This window comes from Vicugna pacos, chromosome 12 (assembly GCF_048564905.1).
Source record: "Vicugna pacos chromosome 12, VicPac4, whole genome shotgun sequence".
NCBI lineage: Eukaryota > Metazoa > Chordata > Mammalia > Artiodactyla > Camelidae > Vicugna > Vicugna pacos.
In genome coordinates, this window is record NC_132998.1 from 25811862 (window position 1) to 25838362 (window position 26501).

General features: G+C 46.1%; 1 protein-coding gene across 6 annotated transcripts in view; it reads left to right on the forward strand.

Annotated features, from left to right (window-relative positions):
- The window catches only part of SYN3 (synapsin III), a 447532-nt gene that overhangs the window by 350294 nt on the left and 70737 nt on the right, over positions 1–26501 (forward strand). For all 6 annotated transcript variants that reach the window (XR_012078446.1, XM_006205854.4, XM_015240613.3 and 3 more), the window contains one exon: positions 24329–24391. Coding sequence is in view for 5 of the 6 variants with exons in the window: in XM_006205854.4 (XP_006205916.1) it covers positions 24329–24391 (63 nt within the window). In the remaining variant the exon portion in view is untranslated. The remainder of the gene's footprint in view (positions 1–24328; positions 24392–26501) is intronic.

The window sequence follows — 26501 nt, forward strand, 5'->3', positions numbered from 1 at the left end:
GCCTGGTGAACCAACAGAAGGGGCGACAAGATTCTGGCCCTTCACTATCTGACTTGTTTTTATAGGAAGTAAAAGTAAGAGCCAAAAGCAAATTCCTCACCTCATAGACTATTCATTCCCTGCCTTTGGTGTCATTAAAGGGCTCTGCCTTGGGCAAAGCAGACTTTAGGGTAGAGGTGCTAGAGTCTGATTACTCCAGGTTCAAGTACCACATCTCCACTTTTTGCTGTGTGTCCTTGGGGAAGTCACTTACCCTTTCTGGGCGTTGGCATCTTCATCCAGTAAGCAAAAATCTTAACAGTGCCCACCTCATAGAGTGGTAGGAAGTTTAAATGAAGAGCACTCTGATGCCTGGCAGATAGTAGCTGTTCAATTTTTTTTTAATATAATTACTGCTGAGACCTTAGGAAAGACACAGCACCTCTATTGCCTATCTTTGAAAGCCCAGGGTTGTATCAGGTGGTTTCCAAAGGCCCTTCCTGCTCTAAGGATCTGTGAATTATTTGACTCCAGGTGAATTCTGATTCTCTTCCCCTTGCACCTGAGGGAACTTAAGGATTCCCCAGTCATAAGCCTTTAGCAGAGCTGTGCAGATGTGCTTAGATGACTTAAGGGCCTGAAGAGCTGAGGATTTCAAAACAAGTGCAAAAAATGGCATCTCAAACATCATCTGACCTTTGAAGTCATCTAAAAATGCCTCTCAGTCTAGGGTTAGCATTGGGTTTGGGGCCAGTGTTGCTGTCAAATTCTGGGTCAAGTTTGGCCTCAGGAGGCTCTGCAGTGTGGTGTGCTAGAAAGACTGGAGTTCAGACTGAAATTCACCTGTGTCCAGCTTCCTAGAGAAAGATAGGGATACACCTACAGTCTGGGAAGGAGTCCGGACAAGAGGCCTGATCTTTCTTCTGGCAGCAGGAAAAACCCATTGAAGGGTTTCAAGCAAGAAAAGGTGCTTAAGAGGGAACTTTCTGGGGTGATGGAAATGTCCGCTGTCTTTATCAAGTGCTGGTCATGCAGCTGTACACATTTGCAGACAGTCATGGAGCCGTACTCTTTAGATATATTCATTTTACTATATGTAAACTATGCATCAATTTTCTTAAAAAAGGAAAGAGTGCTCTAGCTAAGAAGAGACAGAGCCAAGACTCAGATCCACAAAGGGCCAGGATTAGGGTGAGGCAAGTGAGGCATGATCATGCAAGTGCAGGGTCAAATCCTGCCTTTATTTCAAATCTTGGTGTGTTGTTCATCATGGACTTATTCGCAATGGTTTTTATTTTTAAAAATACTACACTACAACATGTATTTTGATTACTGATTTAGGGGCACCCCCCCCTTAAATTTTGTATGCGCCAAGAGCCTCACTTTCCTTACCCTAGTCCCGGCCCTGATGGTCCAGCCCCTGGTCCTCTCCAGGGCGCATGCTCTTAACCAGCCCACATGTGGCCTCCCACTCCCAGTCAGTGGCACCAGCATGGTTCCAGGAGCTTTGAAAAATAACATACAAACAGATACTTAGACTAAGGAGCTAGGCAAGAGTGCAACAGAGACTCCCAGGGAGTAGCTCTGGCAAAATATGAAGGAAAACATTTAGAATGTGTTTAAATAAATCTGTAGATGACACAAAAGACTGAGAGAACAGGGAGCTGTTTGGGCCTGGCCATTAGGGGGAAGTTAGCTGCTCTTGGAAGAAACTCCCACCTGCCAATATGCCCCACCTCGTGCTGCCTGTCCTGGGGATCTGACCCAGGGAGTCAGCCGCTTTCATAGCTACGTTCATAATTATCAGCCACTCAACACAAACATTTTGATGATGGTTTGTTTATATCATAACAAGGACAGCAAATGATTCTTTGCATCGGGCAGTGCTTTAGAGTTTACAAACGCATTTACGTGTGTTGCCCAGATGTCAGCTGGGCCTCCCTCCTTGCCTCTCTAAGATCTAGAAGTAATTTTCTTGGACCTCCATCCATTTCGCAATCTCCCTGGAGATTTTTGCAAGACCGGGAAACCTCCACTTCTACCTCCAGGGCTGCTATTCTGCTACCACTGATCTGGGTGCCCTACTCGAACCCAAAGTGACCTCTGAGTATACTGGATTTCCCCAAAAGATTTTGGGAGCACACTGGAAAATGTTGCACCTGGAGACTTCCTTTTCCATCTCCCAGGCTCTGAGCCCCTTACCCTGCCCAGATTTCTTGGAAAGCTACAGATTCTCTAACAGGTAGAGTAGTGCCGAAGTTCCCAAGTGCCAGGATCCAGCTGGGTCTAATTCTCTCCCTAGAGAGCCCCACAGCTCACTTGGGCCTCTCCTCAGAGAGAAAGGGCTTCTTCCTCCAGAGAAAGGCCCCCAGTTTGCCATTTCAATTAGTGAAATTGAACGCACATCAAAGGAAACTTTCCCAGTAACAGCACAGGTTACAGGAGGGAGAATCAGGCCTCTCCCAGCTGGTAGCTAAAGATTCAAGGGACTTTTTATCTTCCTTTTTCCTTTTGTTTTCAGAAGAATTGTGGAGCCCCCTCCCCCAGATCTTCTCTTCCAACTTCTCTTCTCCAGCCCCTTTGGGCACCAACTTGGAAATCCCCAGAGTGGGCAGATGACACGGCTGCTCCACTCAGCCCCATAAGCCTCCTCCTGGGCCTCTCTCCCCTCACTTCTCCTTAATCATGAAGAGTTTACTTTGTGGAAGAAGAATTCAAACTTGTAAATTAATGAGGACACTAAATGGAACATTCGAAAAACACAAGAACTCCAGGGAAAAGGGGAAAGGCAAAAGAACTTGCCTTCTGCACCATGGAGCCTTTGAGCCTCTGTCTTGCTTGCCACTCTCCCCAGAGGGCTGAGGGCCTGAGCCTAGTGGGCCACAGGCTGAGGGCTGTGTAGGACCGAGAGCTTCGGGTCTCCTTTAAAAATGCAGAGTCCCCAGGAGCCAACTGGCTCCCTGACTCCTTAGAAAAATACTCCCCTGCATTTGTATAGGTGGAGCCAGAGGTAAGAAGAAGGGATGTGTGTGTGTGTGTGTGTGTGTGTGTGTGTATGTTCAGTCTGTGAATCTTTCTATGAGAATGGCCATCTCAGAATTTCTGAGTGTCTTGGCATGTGTCCATGGGTCTGGATGTCTTAATGTGGTGATGTGCATCTGGGTGTTGGTGTGTGTCTCTGCATAGGGATCTCTCTGTTTCTGGTTGTGTATATGTTTTTGTTTGCTGTCTGCATGTGTAGATGTCCCTCTGGTAGTTTTGGGTGGTGTCTGTGTGCACAGAAGTCTCAGTTTTGGGGTGTGTCTGCATCTTTGTGTGTTGTAGGAATGTGTAAGTAAAGGATGTGTGTGTCTGGATGTGTAGATGTGCATATGTGTACAGACCAGGGTGCATTAGGATTCACAGAAGCAGCAGCAAATGTACACAGTCTTTGCAAAGCAAGTCATCTGTTTTCCTGGTTTTGTTTTTCTCCTCCCTGTGGGCTCCGGACCCTCCTTGAAAACAAAGGGAGCTTAAAAACGCAGCCCTTCCTGTGTTCCCAAATGTTCAGAATGCTGTGGTGAACTTGAAGGGTGCCAGCTCGGATGCCCAGCCCTGCCGCTGCTGCAGGAAGCCACCAGCCCGCCAGTTACCACCGCCCACTTACATAACATGCCTGGGAGGAGGGTGGGCAGGAAGGGGGAGCCACCCAGCTCACTGCACCCCAACTCCTCAGCTAGCATCAGCCCCTATATGGGAACTGAGAGCCCATGTGGGGACATAAGTGTATCATGGGGGCTTCCCCAAAGAGGAGGGCTCCCTGGGAGTGGTGGGAGGGGAGGCAAGAGGTGACACCTTCACATGGAAATTATTACCAACCAACTTTACTGTTTCATTTTACCAGACTGGTTCTAGGCAGAAATCATCATTTTAACCATTTCAATACAATTTGCTGAATACCTACAATGTGTTAGACACTGTAAAAGATTTATCATCCCTATCTGTGTCCCCCACCCCCACCTCAGGGCCTCTCAGTGTCCTCCAAAGCAACATGAGAAGGTTGGGCTGAATATTTCCAAAGCCTCTTCCAGACTAGAAATTCCATGATTCTTAGTATGGCAACCTCATGACTCCAGGCCCCCATACTTCTCCCATCTCTGCCATCCCGAGTTGGAGCATGTCAGCAGTACTCCCTTCCCTCCTACCTCTGCCCAAATGCTCATCTGCTTTCTTCCTTCTCTTCTTTCCCTCTGCAAACAAGCTGTCAGTTATCCTTTGCTTGAAAGTATAAATGACTGACAAGTCCTCTCACTAGTCTGCACTTAATGGGGTTCCCAGCCCTCCCAGACATGGCTCCACCCATCTTTCCAACCTGAGGTCCCACATCAACCCCCGACCTGCATCTGCGTGTCAGCCATACGGACTGCTCCACGCACACTCTCCCCACTCCAGCCTCTTCTCACACCCTTCCCTCTACCTGCATGGAACACTCACTCCCCTCACTCCCAAATAATTCCCATCCCTTGAGCTTCTAGTCATCCTTCAAGGCCCTTCTCAAACATTTCCTCCTTCATCAAGCCTTCCCTGATTCCTCCCATCCCTTCCCCAGTGAATGTGAGCTTTTTTGAAACCGTTCATATTTGGCCTTTGCTTTTAGTCATCCATGTCTTTGTATATTCCCCACAGTATGACTGAGATCCTTAAAACTTAAAGTCAGAAATGTGTCTCTTATGCCTGAATCCCTGTGCATGACCTCTCACGATGTTCTGCAAATGTCTGTACGATGCTGTGGTCTAGGTGAAGCCCTCAGCCATAGGATGGCAGGAGTTTAGTAGCCTGGGTGGAAAGAGTGGCATTGCTGGGGAGGGAGCTGGGCAGAGAGGAAAGGAGGAACCTCAGAAATCATAGCATTGGTCAACTGTGACAGGCCTGAGACCCTGGAATCACCAATCCCCAAAGGGCCCTGAAGTTGGGGAGAAAGATCGTGAATGCTGAGGTGGTGTACTTATTCCATCCAGAGCACAACTTTTCCAAGAAACAAAAAGCAAGGCAGTGTCATGCAGCAAGAAGACTCTGGGCCAGGGACTGGCAAACCCTGGGCCAGCAAATAACCGAAGCCAGTGCAGAGATGGGGGTGTGGGTAGCAAACAGGAATACACACCCCATCTGAAAGGAACTGGCCCTGCCTGTAGAAACACAGGCACACAGGTGGCCAGATCTCTAACAATTATTCAGGAAAATTCCTGTGTCCAAGTCTTTATATAAATCGTCCACTTCATAAATTTTGGAGGTTTATCCAGTTTTAAAAAAATCAGCAACACTGGTAGTCCCAATGAAACAGATCTACAGGCCACATTCAGCCCATGCACTGCCAAATCAAGACCTCTGCTCAGGCACCTGCCGGGTTACTGAGTAATGCTGTGTCTGACTCTCCTTGCTGAGGCTAAGTCTGAAATCCACTCAAACTAGAGAAAATGATGGCTGTTCTGCTAAACTAACATGATGCAGAAAAGGAGCCAACAAGGATAGGAGAATGGCTCAGATGTCTTCATGGTCTTCCTCCTCCCACTGTCATCAGTCACTCATTGGCCCCTCCGAACATTCAAGTTTGCTACCCTTGGCCCAGAATTTTCTCACTGCAGCATAACATTGCCTTGATTTTTGTTCCAGGGAGAGTTGTACTCTGGATGGACGAGATAGACCACCTCAGTATTCCTGTCCTTTCCACTCTTGGGTATTATGACCTAAAGGGCAGTCAGAAGGCTTGGATGGGTCAGTAACTTGCTATGACTTGAACAAATGACTTCCCTTCTTAGCTACATGTTCTCCTCTGCAGCTGGACTAGAACACTTCTGAAGTGCCTTCCAGCCTCTGGCAAAGGAAGTGTTAACCCTTGATTATGTGAGGACCACACCCCATAGTGGCAAGAGGAAATTCCTGGTGGCTGGTCCAGGCCTGGGAGTCTGAGAAGCAGACCTTGCCCCTCACTCACATGGCAGTGGCTTGCTGCAGGTGTCTGACCAATAGGCCAGCCAAAATTCTCACATCCCTCTGTGAGTAGTAACCACACTTCATCCACAGTATGGCACAGGCATTGACCATCAGAGGGCTACTGGATAGGTCCTGGAGGAGTTGGATGGTAGGAATTATGGGAAGTTGGCCCAGGGAGAGGCCAGGGTAGCTGGAGTGGCAGGAAGGCACCCCAGCAAATGATTACTTACTAATGGGAATGAAGGTATTTCAAAATTTAACAACTGGTATAAGAGGCAGGTTTGTATCCACTGAATGTCAGCTCAGCCCTCATCAGAATGCTGCCCTTCCTGCGTACAGCTAGGCAGATCCAGATGCCAGCAACAGAATGAAAAGTAAACCACCCCCTCCCAGCCTCTGGGGACTTCATGGCACCCACTCCTCCCTCACAAGCTTGCTTCACTCCAGGGCCCCCACCCCAGGCCTCCCTGGGCATTGGCAAAGAGCAGGCACCATTCCAAACCTTGACTTCATGCTGACCATCAAATCTCCAAGCCAGGGAGGGACCAATGATGTCATTGTCCCTGTGTTTCAGAAAAGCAATAATCAGACTCAGAAAAGGATCAACTTTCAAGGCAGAAGGCCAAACAGTTTATCTTGGCAAAGGTCTCCGAGGATTGCCTCATAGAAAGAAAGGGTTGGCATGCTCATGAACATCATTTGTTATGAGCTGGGTCTCTGCAGTGTCCTTGGAGTCAGGAAAACCTCGGGGACCCTGTTGAGATGGAGGATGTTGAATCTGAAACAAATAAGTGTTAGTGTCATCTCGTCCTGTCAGAACCCTCTCTTGGTGAGGGAGGGGGCACTTCATAGCTCAAGGAGGAGCCTCTTTCCAACAAAGTTGTGCCACTCCACCCTGGACCCAAGTCTCCTGTTATTATTATAAAGATGTCACCAGTTTCCCAAATTTGAATAAGTTCCATTACTATATCCTGGCGTCTGGTATGGAGTTGAGAAATCAATAAATACTGGATGAATGAATAGCTAGGAGGAAAGAACGTGGATTGGGAAGTAGCCTCCTGGGTTCCAGGGATCCGGGGGCATATCCAGGTATGCCAGCTGAGCTTGGATGGGCAGGTTGGGATAGTGGGGGCTGCCATGGATTGGTCCAGGTGTGTGGTATGTATTTAAACCCCTCAACTATCTTCCCATGGTTCACAATCTTTTCTTCATGCTTCTGCTAAAATCTTTAATCTTACTTGTAACAGCTATCTGGTCAAGCTTTTGTGGTTAAACACTGCTGAAGAGGCCCCACTTTGGCAAGAGTGTTCAGGAGGTACATGTCTCCCCCACCACCACTCCTGCTGGACTGTAACCTGAGCTCAATCCCATCAATGACCTTGAGCATGACACACTCCCTCTCTGGGACTCTGATTCCTCTTCTACCAAAAATGCAAGATAAACTCGAAGTAGCCAATATTCTGGACTTTTAGGGGGAGATGTCTCAGACCCCTTTTAGAAACAAAGAAGCCCATGGAACAGCTCCTTTAACATGCAGCTCCTCACACACAGAGGGGAACATTTTTGCATCCAGTGTCTGGAGGTCCACAGTCCCCTTGCAGCCCAGCAAGGGAACCCAGGGTCGGAACCTTTTAGACTTGCTGATCTGTAAGTTCCTCCCAGCTCTGACTTTCTGGAATGTTAACCAAAGTGTGACTGTGAGAAAACACGTTCCAGCTGCCCTCCTCTGAGGCGCCCCCAGGCCCCCCTCTCAGCTGCCCTTTGGGAATGAAGGAGCTTGGACTTCACTAATGGCCCCAAATACAGCCCCTAGTTTCCTCCAGACCCAAACCTCAAGTCAATAAAGGTAACCCTCACGGAAATGAGGTGGGAAGCAAAAGGAAATCCAGGCAACTCAGCCTGAAAGGAATTTCCTCTTTTCTGCTTCTCTTTCCAATTTAGTCTTTCAAGAGTTTGACAAAGGTGGGGATAGAGGTGGGGGAAAATGCTAAGCTTTTTTTTTTTGATTGGGGTCCAGAGAAGGAGGTACAGATAGGCCACAAAATAGAGAGGTCAGGCACCAGGATGCAGGGCAGGGGACACTGGTGAGTGTGGGTGGGGCCTCTGTGCATTCTCCAGGACAAATTGGACTTTTCCAGCCCACTGGTTTTTGAAAGCTATTTACGAAGCTAGACTAATCCAGCCCAGCTGTGAGACTATAAGTAAACAGGGCCTTTAGTGGAGGATCAGAATCCACCCCTTCCCAGTCTGTACTTACAGAGCTCACTCCATCCTTTCTGTAGGAGTGGCAGTGAGATGTCAAGGTCAGGCAGGTGAAGCTGAATCTGAGTCCAGGACACATTCCTATCTGTCATCACTCTCAGCCCTGGCAAATCTCACCTGGGCATCAGATGATCACATGCAACTGAGTCAGGATGCCTGCTCCCCTACTTCTGAGCTGGGTAATCTTGGGTGTGCTTCTTAATCTCTTCTGAGCCTCAGTTTTCCCCATCTGCAAAATAGCCATAGTAATGCCTAACTTAAAGACTTACTCGGCAGGATACACAAGGAAATGAAAGTAAAAGTGCTGTAGGCAGTGCTCAAAACAGCTGGTCCCCCAGAGATGCTGCAGGCCCCTCTTGGCCACCCTGTAGTCCCTTTGTCCTTCTCTCTGGAGTAGAGATGAACATATATGGAGAGCTGAGTGAATTAGAAAAGAGGGACCCACTACAAGGAGAGTGATTTGGGAAAGGCAGCACTCCCTGCTGCTGTCCTGCTGTGCTCACAGGCACTAGGCATCATCACTTCTGCTGCACTGTCTTAGCCAAAGGAAGTCACAAGGACACCCCAGATTCAAGGGATGGGGAAATGGACTTCATCTCTTATTGGCAGGAGCTGTAAAATCACATTGTAAAGGACATGGATACAAGGAAACCATTAATTGGGACTATCATTGCAATTAATCTACCATGAATTGGGACTGTCTAATGCTGCTGGAGCCTGTATTTTCCAAAACAAAATTTGGGACTTAGGGTTGACATGTGACACAGTATTTTCAAATGGGGTTGTGTTAGAAACTCCAGGATGCATGTACGTACTTGTACCTCCACATCACCCTAACAGCCCAGCGCATCCCAGCGACTGCCCCTGAACACATGTTCATTGATTATCTGACCAATTCAAAACCTATTATCTCAGAACAGAGACAGAACTCCTATGTACATTTTGGGATCAAAGGCTGGTATTTATTAGCAGGCCTTGAACTTTATATGACTTCAGACCTAGAAGCCACTTAAAGTAATACCTTTCACTTTATAAATGAATAAATTCCACCGCTAGAGTGACTCAGTCAAGATCATATGGTTAGGGAGACCAGTGTTTCTCAGACTGTAACAGACACACGAACCCCCTGAGCATCTTGTTACAATGCAGAATCTGAGCAGTAGGTCTGGGGGGGGGCTTGAGATTTAGCATTTCTAACAAGAGCCCAGGTGACACTGAGTATCATGGCTCTAGACCTCACAGATTCCAGAAAGAGGGGCCAGCGGAGAGGAGATGGTAGGTAGACACCTGCATTTAGATCCTCTCTCCTTTTTTGGCAGCCCTTCACTGGGACCCATTTTACCAATGAGTAAACTGAAGTTCACAGAGAAGTTATTAGCACTGGACCAACTCCCTGAAATTTCACAGAAGGGACCCACTTTCCTCTATTACTAGGCAGCTTGCAGAGAGTTGAGGTCAGGGACCTGTGGCCCACTGTGAATTCCCAGTTCCTCAAGGTAGGGGCGTCCCTTCCTGCTTGGACCTCGGGCTGTGGGCCATCTTTTCACTTGTCTAGGACTCATGGTGCTGGCCCGGCGGTGTCTAAGTCCTGAGGGCTGAGATTGTCCTGTCTGGTTAGTGATTTAGGAGCTTGGCAGCCTCTCTTGTTCTATTATGTGGCCTCTGAACATTCCGTCCAACTGCCTTTTGGCACGCCACGCATTTTCAAAATGAAAGGGGGGGGAAATGAACATTGCCCTTGCTCATTTGCCTAATTTAAAAGAATCTAGAAGCTTTTTTTAGAAAGGGGAAAAAACACCATCCATCTGAAATGGAGGAAGCACCTCATCAAGGGGCCAAGAGAGAAATGGAGACATAAGTTTCAAGGGCTGACATGTTAATGGGCAAACCTTGCGCCTGGTTTGTTTTTTCCCATCCCCTTTCAGCTTAGAAACCACTGCCTTTTTGGAAGCTCTCGTGCCGAGAGGAACCTGCTTTTTCCTTGAGGGAGGATCTGAACCTTCCTCGCCCACTTTGGGTATTGGTGTCCTGCAATTTCACATTAGTTCATTCCCACCCATAGATATTTATTGAGGGGCTACTATGTGTCGGGTGCTGTGCTGAGTTTATTCATTCATGCACCAGAGATTCGGTGATCTGAGACAGCCCTATGCTAGACATTTATCCATTCACTCAACATCTGGCTACCGCTGGGCATCAGGCCAGCTCTGGGGATAAGGAGGGAGGGAGATAGCTGTGGTCTGGCTACACCTAGTCTAGCCCAAGACATTGTCAGTAAGTAATCCTCATTGACATATTGCACTGAATAATTACTCATTGTGACAAGGAACCACAAGAGAGTGTGATGCCAGGAAGACAAAGATAAAAGAGGTCTTGCTCAGACCCATCCTTCCTTTCTGTTCCCTGGTCCCTGTCTTAGGTTGAGTCCTCCCTGGTGGCACAGCCTAGCGACAGAGTAGAGGGGAAGGTAGATCTACCACTTACAGGCCTTGGGCTTGGCCCTCCACCTGACCCCAAACCTTCCTCCCCAAGCACACACGCATACCCCTACTCTCTTCCAGACACCAGCTAGAAGTGTTCTTTCCCAAATGCAAATCTAATGGTGTCATTCCCCTACTAAAAATTCTTTCCTGGGCTTCCCATTATTTGCAGGATTAAGTCCAAACCTCTCAGAAGAGTTTACAAGGGTATTTACAATTTGGCTCTAACCCACTTTTTAGTCCTGTGTCCCCTCCTTGTCCATCATTCATCCTTCTCTCACCAGAAGGAACATCCTGGGGCTCCCCAGGACCACTCAGAGTGAGGGGTCCCTCTCTAAAATAAAAAATCTTTTATTACGGAAATGTTCAAACATACATGAAAGTACAGACTGTAAAATGGTGAATGTCCATGTACCCATCACCCAGCTTCAATACGTGCCTGATCTTGTCCCTTCTGCACCACCACCCCACATGGAATTATTTTAAAGCAAATCTAAGACAGCAGGTACTTTTATCTGAAAACACTTCAGTATGTATTTTTGAAAGATGAGGACAGTGCTTCATTTTTTTGAGACTCCAAAAATGTTTTTAAAAATTCCAAAACAGGATAACCAAATTTGTGGTATAGCTTTAATTTGTACATTTGACAAACCAACGTTTTCAACACACACACACACACACACACACACACACACACACACACACACAGAGAGAGTACAATGACTGTGTGTATATCCTTATTTGGAGGGAGCAGCCCAAATTTGAGGTCCTTGATTGTGAAACTTTGACAGCCCTGCTCTCCAAAGATCACCCTCTACTGACCTTCTAGCCTTGTGGCGGCCCTTGATGTTCCCTGAGTCCTCCAGGAACTTCCACACCTTTGTGCCTTTTCCTTTGTGGATACTCCTCCTTGGAAGCTCTTTTCCTCTACTTGGCAAACTGCTGCTTTACCAGCAAAGGCCGATGCAAATGTCACCTTGTCCATGACACCTCTTTCAGCAACTCTCCTCCCCGACAGATGACATTGACTCTTTTTTTTTTTTGCTTCTAAAGCACTTTCTTCAAATAATTCTCTTAAATGTTTACATTGTTGAAATCATCCATTTATAGATCTGCTGTCCCCAGTAGCCTCTGAGCCCCTTGAGGGTGGCCTGAGTCCTCTCTATGTCCCTGGGGCTACTGGGAAAGGTAGTCTGGTCCCAAAGCATGGACTCTGGCCTTGGCCAACCTAGGCAGGATGTTTAATTCAATCTTGGTGTTCTCATTTGTAAATTAGGTGTAATGGTAGCACTACAACAGGACTGTCATGAGGATTCAATGAGACGTGTCTATTCAATTGCTGTGGAGCCCACTACGTGTAGACACAGCATAATAGTTGGCCTCTGTCATCTCTGAGCATGACTCCTTCCTTAAACGGGCCCCTACATCCAGAGACATGCCTTACCCTCTGACACAAGGCCCCGGTGTCTGTTTGGGTCCTGGTAGTTTTCCCTTCAGTGAGAGCTGATGGAAATTTCCCTGCCTGTCCTGAGCTGGAGCCCTGGCAGAGGAGCACTAGGGACCAGCTCACTGCAGTGCTGACCCAGAGCCTCATTCACCCCTCACCCTCTGCCTCCCCCTCCACCTCGCAGCTGGGTGCAGAGTGCTTCTCTCTTCCCCCAATTCTTGTCACCCAGCATTCCCTGGAAACCTCAGTCCCCAGAAAGTCTCATCTTCCAGGCCAGTCATGACAAGGTGTCAGGTATGTCTCCCAGCTTTGCTTTCAGCTGCCTACACTCCAAACTTAGGGAGACTGGAAGCCCCTTTGGCTCCCCTCCACTTTGTCATTGAGATGCTGTCCCAAGTCATTCTGGGCACCCACCCCTTCTCCCCCAGCTGCCAGAGGAGCCCCGTCCAGCCCAGCTCTGCAGCATGGAAGGGAGGGTGAGAATGAGCCCAGGTTGGCCCTCCTCTCCCCATATCTCCATGCCCTGAGACAAGTGGGAAAAAGATTGTCTGATATCTTCTCTGAACACTGGGTGACTCTGGCTGGCTTTAAAACTATGCAACAGCAAGCCTTTGAGACCAGCATTATTCCTTTATTACAGTGTGCTCTCCCCTGTATCACGTGCCCCGAATGAGAGCAATGTTTCCACTGGTGGGTGTTCTCACTTCCTCCGGAAGGAAGCAGAGCTGAGACAGAACCAAAGCTTTGCCTATTACTCGCACTGTGTGTGTGTGTGTGTGTACACCCGCTTCCCCATCCATACATCCAAGGGGAAACATTCATCAGCACTTGGCAAAGTGTCACACAGTCAACTACCGATAAATGGTGGGTGTACTTTTTAAGTTTCCAACCTTTCTTTCTCATTGAACAATTTTTTTTGACATTTTTCTGGAACTTGCAAAATAAAAGGCTCCTTGGAGTCAGGGGCCACTTCCCTGAGGCAGGCACAGAATGTATTCCACATGGGTGGAGAAGACATGGGTGGGACAGAAATAATTCTGATTCAGAAGGGGACCTTCGGTCTGGAATTGAAGTCTTGGTTTCACAGACTCACTCTGTAGCCTTGGGCAAGTGCCTTCTGTCTGCACCTCTGTTGTCTTATTTATAAATGATGTTAGCTGGACACGGGACTTGCACAGGGTCTCTACTTCTCTGGCCTCAGTTTCCCTCTGTAGGCAGTGAAAGGCCTCTACTCTGCTGACTGATTTGGGGTTCCCTTCCCACATCTGCCCGCCTCGGGTAGGGCAGGGCTCATCTCTGTTGGGTCAGGCAGGAGACCCTGATACAGTGTAATGAAGAAGAGTGGGGATCTTGGTAGCTGGGGTGACCCTTGAGGGGCATCAGATCCCTCCCCTGTGTCCAAGCAGAGCTGCCTGACCCTAGCCCAGGAAAGAGCTGGAATGACCCTCATCCATCTTTCTTTTTGGGCTCAGAATCCTCACCTCAAGATGTCCTTCCCTGTTTCCAACACACATCCATCTACTGCAGATTTATGGCCACATGGATAACCCATTATACCCCCGCCAGCCTCAAACATGGAAGCCCAGATTCCTCTTGGCAAGTGTCCTCTTGGAAAGCTGAGAGCAGTAAGGGATGGAGACAGAACAGCAGTTGCAAGAATAGTGTTGTGTTAACATGACTAATATCAATAACCAGCATGATTCTAGCACTCCTTCTGTGCCCAGCTAAGTGCTTCCTGTATATTAAAACATTTAAATCCTAAGACAACCTGTGTAAAACATACTGTCCTAATTATAAATGCAGAAATTGAGGAACAGAGAAGTGAAGTAACTTGCCCAAGGACACACAGCTCAGCAGTGGTAGTGCTCAGCCCAGGCCACCTGTAGTTTTAAATGCTCACTCTGCAGTGCAGCCTCTTCCATAGATGGAAGGAAATGGTAAGGAGAAAGTTAAAGAAAGGTGGTGCTCTAGTGGGACCTAAATATGGATAGAGACACCAAGAGAAAACCAGTCACCTGGAATGGCAGTACAAGGGAGAAGGCACCTCTAAAAGCAGCTCAGTCTATACGTAACAACGACAATGGTGGTGGTAATAATAACAGCGCCCAATGTTTATGTAGCCCTCAGCACTTGTAAGCACTTGGTCTTGTAAGGGGGAGGGAGCACCAGAGATCATTTTCTCTCTCTTACTCTGCTCATGGGTTGTCAGTACCAGTATTTCTTAATACTTTCTTCTTTGGTCCCTAGACATTTTTCCCTCTTAGCCTTTCTCTTTATCAACTTGTTCATGGGACGACAAATTGAGTGAGGATGTGCCAGGAGCAGAGATCTTGCTTGCTTCAGTAATTGGACTAATGACCTGGTTCAGGCTCTCTGTTTGTAAGGGCTGAAGAAACAGTGGGGACTGAAGTAGACAAGGTTTGACACACACAGTATGCAAATACCTGCAAGCTGGTGTTGGTTTGCCAGTAAAAATCCTACTCCTTCCCAAGTATTACAGATTCATAAGATGCCCAGCTGGATATTATAATTATTTCAGATTCATGGCATGACCAAAGTATTATCTTTATTCACTGAAACTTGCTAAGACTTTCATTTGCCTTCATGGTTTGCAGTCACTGGAAATACATACCTAGCCCATTTCAAGTGTATTTAAATGTCAGGCAATAAAAAAGAATGGAGTATTGATATATGCTACAACATAGAAGAACCTTGAAAATATAGGCTAAATGAAAGAAGCCGGTCACAAAAGGTCACATATTGTATGATTCCATTCATATGAAATTTCCAGAATATGCCAATCAGTAGAGACAGAAAGTAGACGGTTGATTGCCAAGGGTTGGGAGGAGGGACAAATGGGGAGTGACTGGTAATGGATTTCTTTTTGAGTGATGAAAACGTTCATAAATTAGATACTGATAATGGTTGTACAATTATCACTCTGAATGTACTACAGTCACTGAATTGTACCCTTTAAAGAGTGTGAATTTTATGGTATATGGATTTTCTCTCAATTAAGCTGTTATTTTTTAAGGCAGGCACTATCACTGCAGCTGTGGTAAGTCAGATTTCACAGTATTAAATGAAAGGTTATACAAGGTTTACAGGAAAAAAAAACAGGCAGCATGCAATCATCAGAGTTTGAGTATATTTCTGCACAGGAAAATAAGTGCCTAGAATCATTCTGAAGGCAAGGAAAAGCAGATCTATCCATTACATCAATTTAATGATAATTAAAAAAATAATTTCAAAGCAAGTTTTTATAACATATAATATAAAAAGGAAAACTTTAAAAACAAAAAAGGGGGGGGGGGGTAACCCATCCATAACTGCATCAGGTGGTAATTTGACACTTTTTGGATTGATTTTAAGTGAATGCTAGTTCAAATTATCCCCAGAGAATTCTGCCCAGGATCCAGCTATATGTAGCATGTATTTTACATACAAACTCAAATCTTCACAATCACCTTAACTGCAGGTGTGTCTATTCCCATTTGCAGAAAAAACAACTAAGAACTGAGTTGCCCAACAATATTTAAACAGGACTGTCTGGCTTCAAAGCCTCTGCCTGCTCTTCCTCCTCATTCTACGGCATTCCATGAATAGCTCTTCCCTGAAGCAGAGGAAATTGTGTCCTTTGCTTATAGCCCCAAGTAAGCAAGTTCAATGCAACATCAACAAGAGTACCTGTAACCAAAAATTTACATTTATCTCGAATCTTAAGACATCACACTATGAACATAAACTGAAGCAAAGAAATGCATATACTGAAGAAGCACAATTATTATTGAGCTATTTTCTAAAGTAACTAAGAAGGACAATAATTTCCCATGTTAGGGATCATCTGATTGTAAAGGAGGCTTTTCCCCACCTAGAGATGGAGCTAGAATAAGAGTGTGAATAAAAGTAAATTATGATGGCAAATCTAAAGGGCTTAAAATCTCATGGCTGTGTAAATCCATGTGATTCACATGGTCTTCAGCACCTTGGATCATTCAGACCCTTACATTGCTGGGGTGTTTTCCTGGGAGAGTACACAGGAGAATCCTCACGGGAGGAGAGCTGGCAGCCCAGGTCTGTTCAACGCCATCAACATCACAGGGGTGAGAACAAGAAAACTGTATTTGCAGACAAATATTGCCATCCTATCGGTTTGTTTATTTTTGACTATTCCGTTTCTCAGGGAAACAGGAAATGTAACAGAAAGGAATGTTTGTATTTTGTTAGGGCAGGTTTAGTTTAATTTTTCTAAATATGCTACCAGTATTTTTCCAAGACACACTAAAAGTAGGAAGAGGTGATGCAGAGGGTTCAGAGGTAGGGTGCTAAGGGCAGAGAGCATTAAGCTGGGCAGTGAGGCCACAGACCTCATTCAGCAAACACTTTCTGGCCCTCTTTTGTAAACCAGCCCTGGGTCTAGGTCAGATACAAGAAGGGAGAAGGCAGGCAAGACCTCTATCTCGGGCATCTAGGTGGGTGGTGGGACCACTGACGGAGGTCTGGATCCAGAAAGGGAAGAGAGCATTTTGATGGGAGGTTCATTAGGTTGCTTGGAAATGTTGGGTTGGAAGTGCCTGTGGGACCATCTAGGGGCCGGGCTCAGGAGGCAGGTCTGTAATCCAGGAGAGACTTGAGGATTCAGTGATGAGTAACAGTAGACACAGACCCGCAGCTTCTCATGGAGCTTACAGATAGTGAGGGAGTCAGACATTTATCCAGCAATCACACAGACAAATTTAAAATGGCAGAAGTGCTAAGAAAGAGAAAGAGGTGAGCAAGCCTAGGCAGGGAGGTGAGTGCCAGCTGCTTGGGGAAGTGACTCTGGAGCTGTGATCTGATACATGGATAGGAAGAACAGGGAGGCTGTTCCAGGCAAAGAGAAGAACATGTGCAAAGGCCCCATGGCTGGAGGGAACAAAGCTAGTATCAGGGTCACAAAGAAAGCCAGTACGGCTGGGGTAAAGAAGCTGATGGGGAGCAGGGGTAAGATGGGGTTGAGGAAGAAGGCTGGAGCCAGATTTCACAGAGCCTGTAAGCTGTGGACAGAAGTTTTGTCTTGACGTATTTTTGCCTTGGTATGTTTCAGTCGCCTAGGTGGTATTTTATAGATTTGTCACAACATTAAAGGATTGGAAAAAATTATCAAAGATAATCTTGTCCATTCTCCTCCCTCCAGACAAGACTTTCTTGGTGTACAGTGCTTAACTCCAAGGAGATTCTATCAGATACAATTTACCAAGGTTAAGGTTTATCAAGCAGCTGTCAAGATGTTTCTGTTCTCTCTTTCGAATGAATCTTCTTAAAGATTTCCTGTAACAAACCCCGTTTCTGGGCTGCCCCATTTCTGTCAAAGGCTTCTTCATGTTCCCTGCTGACAACATGGCATCAGGCTTCCTTGCCTTCTTCTCTTCCCCAATCCTGTATCCCAGGAGTGACTGAGTCCTGTCCATCAGCCCTTGACAACCCCGTACCCACACTGTTCACCATGCGCCTGAGATCACAGATGTGAAGGGAATGGGAACTAGTATAGATTGCTGTCCTGTTATGTGCCAGGCCTTGCACATCCCCTAACTCGATTTATGCCTCTTCACTGGCAGTGACCACTTAGTGATGGACATCTATTATAATTCCAAACTGTCAAATGATATTCTTATTTAGGGGATGAGAAAACTGAGTCACAGAGTGACCAGTGAGTTACCTAGGGGCTCGAAACCATAGGTGTCGGAGCTAGATGTGAACCCTAGGGTCTTTGGCTCCACAGCATGTGCTGCCTCCACTATACCCCAGAGTGCTTGGTTATTACAGTAGCCGGTCTTGTCCAAAGAAGTCTTCTGTCCTCCACCCACCCTCTCCAACCAAGTCAGTGAGTGGACATAGTTCTGGGCACATGGGAACCCTGGATGATGGATAACATGATTATCCAGAAGCAACACCATGTGACAGCAAGGCAGTGGGCTCTGGCCAAATCCTAACTCCTCCACTTTCTTGCTGAGTGATCCTAGGCAAGAAATTTCACCTCTCTTGGCCTTCACTTCCTTGTATGTAAAATGGGAATAGAAATAGGAGCTACCTCATAGAAGTGTCAAGAGATTTAAATGAGGCGATATATGTGAAGTGCTTAGCGCCATGCCTGGTACACTGTAAATAAGTACTCCCAAAATGGGAGCTGTTGTTAACACAGCCTCCAGAATAGTCTTCCTGAACCTGCTTTGTCTGTGTCTACCCTCTGCACCCAAACCCTCAATGGCTGCCCAGTGCCCACAGAATATATATCCCGAACTCCTTTCTCTGGTGTAAAGCTCCCCGAAGCTTGCTACTGACCATATTTTCACCCCAATTCCCACTGCTTCCCCAACAAGTCTCTGCTCAAACCAACTTTATTAACAACTTTTCCCCAAATTCTTTCTGACTCTGACTCTTTCCCTGTCATGCAAAGCTTTGTCTTACACCCATCTGACAAATATACTGCATGCACAGTTTACTGTATGCCAGGCTTTAGATGGAGCCTGGAGATACAGTGGTAAACAAAACATGCAGAGCACCTTGTTTTGTCAGAGTACCTACAGGGGAGTTGAGAGATGAACACAAAGGGAATAAATATGCAGTTACAAAAGTGGCTAGCTCTATGAAGGGAGAGTCCAGGGTTTGATAAAAAGGTAACAAGAAGCACCTACTTTAGACCCGTGGCCAGAGAAGCACTCTCTAGGGACAGAGCATTTCAACTGAGACCTCAACTATGAAAAGGGGTTGACCTAGAAAAGAGTGCTAGGTAGAGAGTTTCAGAAAAAAGAGGGCAGCATGTGCAAAGGCCCTTTGGCTGGAGGGAGAGTGGCCCATTCAGTGAAGAATGGAGAGGCCTATGGGTTGGGATGTAACTGGTAGGCAGAGGTTGGAGTGGGGAGAAGGGAGAAACAGAAGAGGGAGGCAAGAACTAGATCAGGCAGAGCCTCATAGGCATGGACCAGACACTACTTATTTATATCTCCAGAAGGTCACAAATGTGGAGGGAATTGCCTCCTGCTATGGGAAGCTGCACCAGACAACTCAGGTCCCAGATCTCCAATTCCATGACTTGAAGATGGAGCTGGTACAGCGGCCCATACTGCTCTGACTCCAGCCCCTCAAGAGAACGCCCAGCATGAGCACTGGGCCACCCCCACTTATTTTGGCTTCTTGGGAGACTTTTGAATAGGGCCCTTATCAGGGTGGGGATCTCTGGTTTCAAAAATTGATCTGACCCTTCTAACAGGATGTGAGGCCTCTCATGCCATTGGTCAGTGCTGAACTCTGGAGCACCCGGGGGCATGTGAGCGGGGACAGGGAGCCCGTGAGAGACTGGTGCAGGCCCCGCCATCCCCAGGGGAACTAAATAAAGCTATTGTTGGGAAGGGAAGAGAGAAAATAGCCGACAAGATGTTTTTTGTCCTCTGTGACCTGTCTGTGTTTGGGGAGGGACTGGCATGTTGCAAATGAGTGGAAATGAGAATGGCCTTTGAAACCCAATTGAACAGCTTGGAAAGGGAAAGGGAAGGGATGAGGAGAAAGCCTGGGTGGCAGTGGAGATGCTCCTCCATGTCTTAACTGCCTGACCTTGGTCAAATGTCTTGCCTCTGATTTCTTATCTATCACATGGGGGAAGAGACGAATGCTAACATATATAAAGTGCCTAGAACCATCCCTGGCCCTTACAAGGCACTCAATAAATGTAGTTGTTAGTAGCCTAGGAGGCATGTGGTAGGTGGACAGTGTACAGTACCATGGCACCCACATTTATTTCTTGAGTGCTAACAAATGACTTTGGAAACCTATCAGAGTATCTCCAAATTCTGCTGGTCCTCCCCTTGAAAAGCTCTTGGCCTGGCCACTAGAAATTAAGACACTAGCTTACAAGCACATTTGTACAAAAATATTCAGTGGTCTTGCTCGCAGAGAAAGAGAGAGAGAGAAAGAGAAAAAATGACACAAACGTCCATTATAGGAAAATGGCCAAAGAATTGCAGCCCATGTGTCCTGTGGAATACTGTGAAGCTATTAAAACAACTAGGTCAGTAGTGTTCCTACTGACATGGGGAGAGGGTGCACATGGTATGATTTAAAAGTACAGTCAATTATAATTTGTCAATTTCTGGTGTACAGCACAATGTCCCAGTCATGCTTATACATACCTATGTTTATTTTCATATTCTTTTTCAGTAAAGGTTATTACAAGATACTGAACATAGTTCCCTTTGCTATACTGAAGAAACTTTTTTTAAAATCTGTTTTTATATGTAGTGGCTAATATTTGTAAATCTCAAACTCCCAAATTTATCCCTTCCCAACACGGTGTGATATTAAGTGAAAAGAGCCATTTTGGGGAAGTGTGCCTTGGTAGAGTGAGAGCTTGATTAAAAGAGTCAAAACATGTGAGTTTGACTCTAATTCTGCTGTTGTGTGGCATGAAAACAATCACTTCACTCTCTGGGCTTCAGTACCTAGGAGGACATTTGCTGCTCTAACAAATTTAGCAGCTTAAAAGAACACCTCTTTATTATCTCAGTTTTGTAAACCAGAAGTCTGGGATGGCACAACTACTCTACTTAGGGTTTCATCCATCTGAAATCAGTATGCCAGCATGCCGCATTCTCCTGCTGGAGCCCAGGATTCTCTCCCCAGTTCATTCTTGTTATTGACAGAATTCAGTTCTTTGCAGCTGTAGGTCTGAGGTCTCCATTTCCTTATTGGCTATCAGCCAGGGGCCACCTTCAGCTCCTGGAGGCTGCCCGCATTCCTTCTTATGTGGCTGCCCCATCTCAAAGTAGAAATATGTGTTCAGTCTTTCTCATGCTTTGGATCTCTCTGACTTCCTCTTCTGCCACCAGCCTGAAAAAGTGCTCTGCTTTTAAGGGCTCATGTGATTTGATTAAAATAATCTCCCTATTTTAAGGTCACCTGTGCATATAACAGAACAATCATTGTATGACATTGTGTGACAATTTCATCACATCTAGAGGCTTCAGAGATTAGAGGGGGGCATCTGTGGGAGCTTCCTAGAAATTCTACATACCACAGCATGGGAACATGGGGAAATAGGCAAGATTATTGCTAAGGTTCTTACAGATTAAAATTATCAAATTTTAATCACCTCTCATTCCTCCCTCTGGTGTAGCCCCCTGATTTTCCTTTGTTGTACTTAATTTCATTCCCTCTCATACTATCAATCAGATACTGCCAAGCTGGAGCCTCTGTTCTCCTTCCTTCATCATCCAGCCTTCCTTTATTTCTCTCCTCACCCCACAAAGCCAGGACTATCTCCTTCCTCTCCTCAATTCTACTTCACATTTTGATTTTGAACCTCCACTTGGCACTAAGCAGTTTTACGTTCTTTATTTCTTCTTCCCCCAACAGTCCTGTGAGTTGGGCATTATTGTCTCCATCTTGCAGATTATGGAACTAATAATAGGTTCATAGAGGTTAAATATCTGGTCCATGATTAAACAAAGATTAAGTGTAACTCTGACATCCAGTTCTCTCCAGTACCTGTCAGTATATGGGGAAATGATCAGGCTGGGAGGAGTGAGAGGACAAGAGAACATACCCATTTCCCCTCACTTCATGCTCTACCTTAAAGTGAGATGGAGATGAAGCCCCACAGTGGCCTGGGCAGTTCTTGGACTGCGGGGTGTGTCTAAGGTCTGTGAGTGAATGGCAGGTCCGACGGATGATTCTGCTGAGAACAGCAGCCACTGGTGACAATGCAGCCATTCATTCCACTTCACATGCCTTGGGTTGGTAAAATTTAAGTCTTTTCAGCCTCAAGTGTTGGGATCTCTTTTCCTGCCCCTGAGAGCGTAAGTGGGTACAGCCACTTTGGAGAACAATTTGGCCATATCTAACAAAGCTCAGCCCCAGCAATTCCACTCCTGTGCGTGTGCCCTGGAGAAACTCCCCTGCTTGTTTATAATTGGAAAAATAGAAATCATCAGCAGAAAATGAACAAATGGTAATGAGTTCATAAATGGAATACTTGGCAGTAGTAAAAATGAATCTGAGCTACATATCAATATACATGAATCTCACAAACATAACGTACCCAAAAGTTGTACTAGATTCTTTTGATGCCACTTACATGACGTTTTAAAATGTGTAATGTATATTGATTGGGAATCATATGTAATAGTTAGAATATTAATAAACACAGGGGAATAATAAACACAGAATTTATATAATGGTTACCTCTGGGATGGGAGGGAAGAAAATGTGATAAGAAAAAAGTACATCACGGGCTTCAACTGCTTGGATAATCATTCATTTCTTAAACTAAGTGATGTCCACAATATTGCTCTTTAAGTATTTTTTCATATGTGAAATATTAGATAACAACTCTTAAGCTGACAAATAATCACCACCAGGAACATGCTTACCACTTACTACATTAAGTGGGAAGAGCAAGAAGCAAAATTGGGTATGCACTATACTCTCAATTTTGTAAGAGCAGAAGAAATCATAAGAAAAAATTTCCACTAAAAGAACAAAACCAGCAGATAATACACTAAAACTGTTAAAACTTGAGGGTGATTTCTACTGTCTTGTTTATACATAACAACATAGCACTTCATTATATTTTCCAAACCTTTTATAGTGAGTACATACTGCTTTTGGTGAGTACATGTTACCTTTTTCTAAAGATACATCTGTTCACTTTAGGCACCAGGATATGATAAATTTTAGCCTGCAATCAGGGAGGAAATGTTTTATTCAGCATCTACTGCAGAAAGCCCTTGTGCTAGATCTTAGAGGGAACCATTCACATCAAGCTTGGAGTCTGACAGACCCAAGTTGACATCCCAGCTCCACCCCTTCCCAGAAGCTGCCTTGAGTTTCGGGTCTCTTATCTGTGAAATGGTAATAAGAATACCTTCCCTGCTTGCCTCATGGGGCTACTGAGAGGGTAAAATGAAATGAGGTCCATTGAATGGCTTTGTGACCCCAGCAGACCCTGCTGCAGTGGCTACAGCAATTCCTACATGTAAGACTAGGTACTGGGCACCAAGAGGCAAGAGCTGGATTCTCCTCTCAAAGTGTCCAGAGTGTCAGGCGACAATCCAAGATGGAGGGACAGGCACCAGGACAGACAACTGTGTGGCATAGAGTGGGATTTGATTACCTCTAGCAGGGGCTTCTCCAAGTTCGGAAAATAAGAGTATTACTAAATAATGGGAAAGGATAACTTTTGCATTCAGGCAACTCCCAATATACTTCTAGACACCGAGCAAATACATCTCAGGCAAAATTTGAACAGCATGAGGAGGAAATGTACAGCCTAGGTTCGAATCTGGCTCCCTCACTTCCTAGCTGAGTGAGTGTGAGCATGGACAAGCACCTGACCACTTGAGCCCCTCTCCTCTTCTGTATCATAGGAAGAGGCATGCATGCCTCATAGGTCTTGCTCAGAGGCCTGATTAGGCACAGATTCCATATCAAGCACCTTCCCCGGGCCAGGTTCTAGAAGCTGGGGATGTAACAGGGAACCAACCAGGCCAGGCTGTTGCCCCATCTCTCTCTAAAGGAGATAATCCAGGGCAGTCACTCAGCACAGTGCCCACACAGTGCAGCCCATGAATGCTTGTGCCTGTGATGGACAAGACCACTGCTATAAAGAAGGCTCATGGGGTGGCCTGGAGAGAGCTGGGGGAGGGAATGAGAGTTTCCAGATATGTGAAGGTTGCTGAGGGGGAATAACATAAGGCAGAACCGAGACAGGAATATTGCACTGAGTGTTTACAGTGTAAAGGCTTCACATGTAAGAACTCATTTAATCCTCACAGCAACCCTTTGGGATGGATTCTCCTCGTCCCCATTTTATAGATGAGGACACCGAAGCACAGATCCATGGAGTAGCTTGTCTGAGGTTGCACAAGTGGTAAAGCCAGAATTTGAAACCAGTCGGTTTGCTGTGCTCAGCTGTCTCCCCAGGTTAGTGGATACCCCAGGCAGGCTGGTTTTAAGAACTTGGCGCTTCCTTTGGAAGCTGAAAGCACCAGCAGTTAGGGTGTTTAAGCCACAGCAGGATAATCATCTGTCAAAGCATTCTTGTTGGAAATTCCTGGTGAATCAGATGGCTGGAGCTTTGTACAAAATAAGCAGTACCCAAAGTCTTGGTGGTGATGCTCTGGGATGCTAATGAGTGATATCCTCTTGTCTCTTTCAGCTCACAGCCCCACACTTCCCTGTGGTGGTCAAGCTGGGACACGCCCACGCCGGAATGGGAAAGGTATGAGAAGCAGCACTTATGCTCTCAGTAATACTCACACAGCTTCCCCAGGCTACCTGTCCCCCTCTCCCTGCATCCTTTACCACCCCACATTAGCCCAGCCTCCCAGAACAGAATGTGAGAGGAGCCCCAAATTCACTCCCTCCCCTCCACTACCCCCCTTTCTCTGAGCTCCCATGGAACATCTCTCCAGCTCAGTCTGCATTTACCAAACCCTACCTGGAATTACTAGCTAATTGGTTCCTGTGATTGTGGATTCAGAGAAATGGATGGAAAGCATTTTGTAGATGGTGATGCTTTTGTTCCCCCCATCATCACCACAGCTATGTGTAAGCTCATGTCTTACTTACCTCTTTATCACCAGCAGGGTTAGCACTTAGAAGGTGGTGACTGCACAGGGCTCCGTGGAGGAAGCCCCAGGGGCAGTTAGTTTCCCTAAAAGTAAATAACATATTTTACATAGTCACAGCTGATGTATTATGACAAACTATGCTGATCAGATTCTTGCAGTTGCAAGTGTAGAAACTCAACTCAAATGGAGGGGCAAAAGGTAATTTGTTGGTTCCAGCATCAGGAAGTCTAGGGTAGTTCTATTTTGTTGTTGTTGTACATATGTATTTTTTAATTGAAGTATAGTCAGTTTACAATGTTGTGTCAGTTTCTGGTGTACGCATAATGCTTCAGTCATAGGTGAAAAAGAATATGGGATGGTTCCTGATAGCTTCAGGCAGAGCTGGGTCCAGGAGCTCAAATGACATCATCAGCTCATCTCTGTTTTTCCCTACTTGGTGTTTTCTTCAGATAGTCAAGATAGATGGCTGTGGGTGGCCCACTCTGGTCCCTAAGATCACTGCCCCAGAGGAAGAAGGACTTTTTCCAGCATCTCTATATAGATTTCATGAAAGGATATTGATCAGTGCTTGAGCTTCTGGAGATTTACCTCTAAATAAGGTGGGTGGGGGTGGGCGCTTCCACAGACCACCTCTCAAGCTTCTCATTCAAGTAGAACTGTGTGAGAACATGTGGATCTCAGTGCCTTCCATCCCCATTGGAGGGACCTGAGCCCAAACACGTGGCCCAACACGGGGTCCTAGATGAAGGACTGCAGGAACCAGTAGAAACCTTGCATTGTGTAGCCCAGTCCAGCCATAAATAACCCTGCACCCTGTACCTTTGTTCTTCCCCTTCATTATGCCTTCTGTATCACCTCTTCCCACCTAAACTCCATCCCCCTCAAGCAGCACAGAATGGAAAGGGTCAGACAAGTCAGGGCATGACCCCAGCTCAGACACTTGTGTGAATTGGAGCAAGTTACTGTCTAACTTCTCTTGGCCTCCTCACCTGGCAAATGATGATACTTCTTATAACCATCTTTAAAATGAATCTCTGTCAATTATACCTCAATAAAACTGGAAGAAAAAATAAATCTTAAAAAACCTTCCCTCCATACTACCTCTCTCTAAAAGGTACACATTGTGAGGGCAGAGATTTTTACCTGTTTGCCCTGTACTGTACCCATGTCTCAGAATGGTCCTTGGTGCACCATAGCCCCTCAGTTTGTTAGTTGAGTGAATGAATGAATGAATCTCTCTTCAGGTGCCACCCTATGTCTGTTTCCCACTGCCTCTCCTCCTAACCCCTCCTCCACCCACTGTCATCTGGCTACAGCCCCCTCTACTCTGCTGAGGCTGCTCTTCTCCCCAAGGTCCCCAATGATCCTCCCCTTCTAATTCAGCAGGCACTTTGTCCATATCTGAATTGACCTCTCTATATCATTTAAAGCTTCTGGCCGTCTTTCTGCTCTGAAACTCTTTCTCCAGTGGACTCAAATTCATGCCCCTCTCCTGGCTCTCTTGCTCTCTCTCTGACCCCTCCTTCAAGTGCTGTCCTTCCTGCCCCATCTTTAGCCACGTCTATTTCATCAGCACACACCATCTGAGTGCTCATCTACTCTCTCAGATACAGCTCCTATCGACACACTAACAGCCCCCAAGTCGCATCTCCTATCCAGAGCATCAGGCTCTTACATCCAGGTACCTCTTCGCCATCTCCACTGCATCCCCTGTGGAAACCTCAGACTCTCAACACCCCAAACCATGCCCGTTTTCTT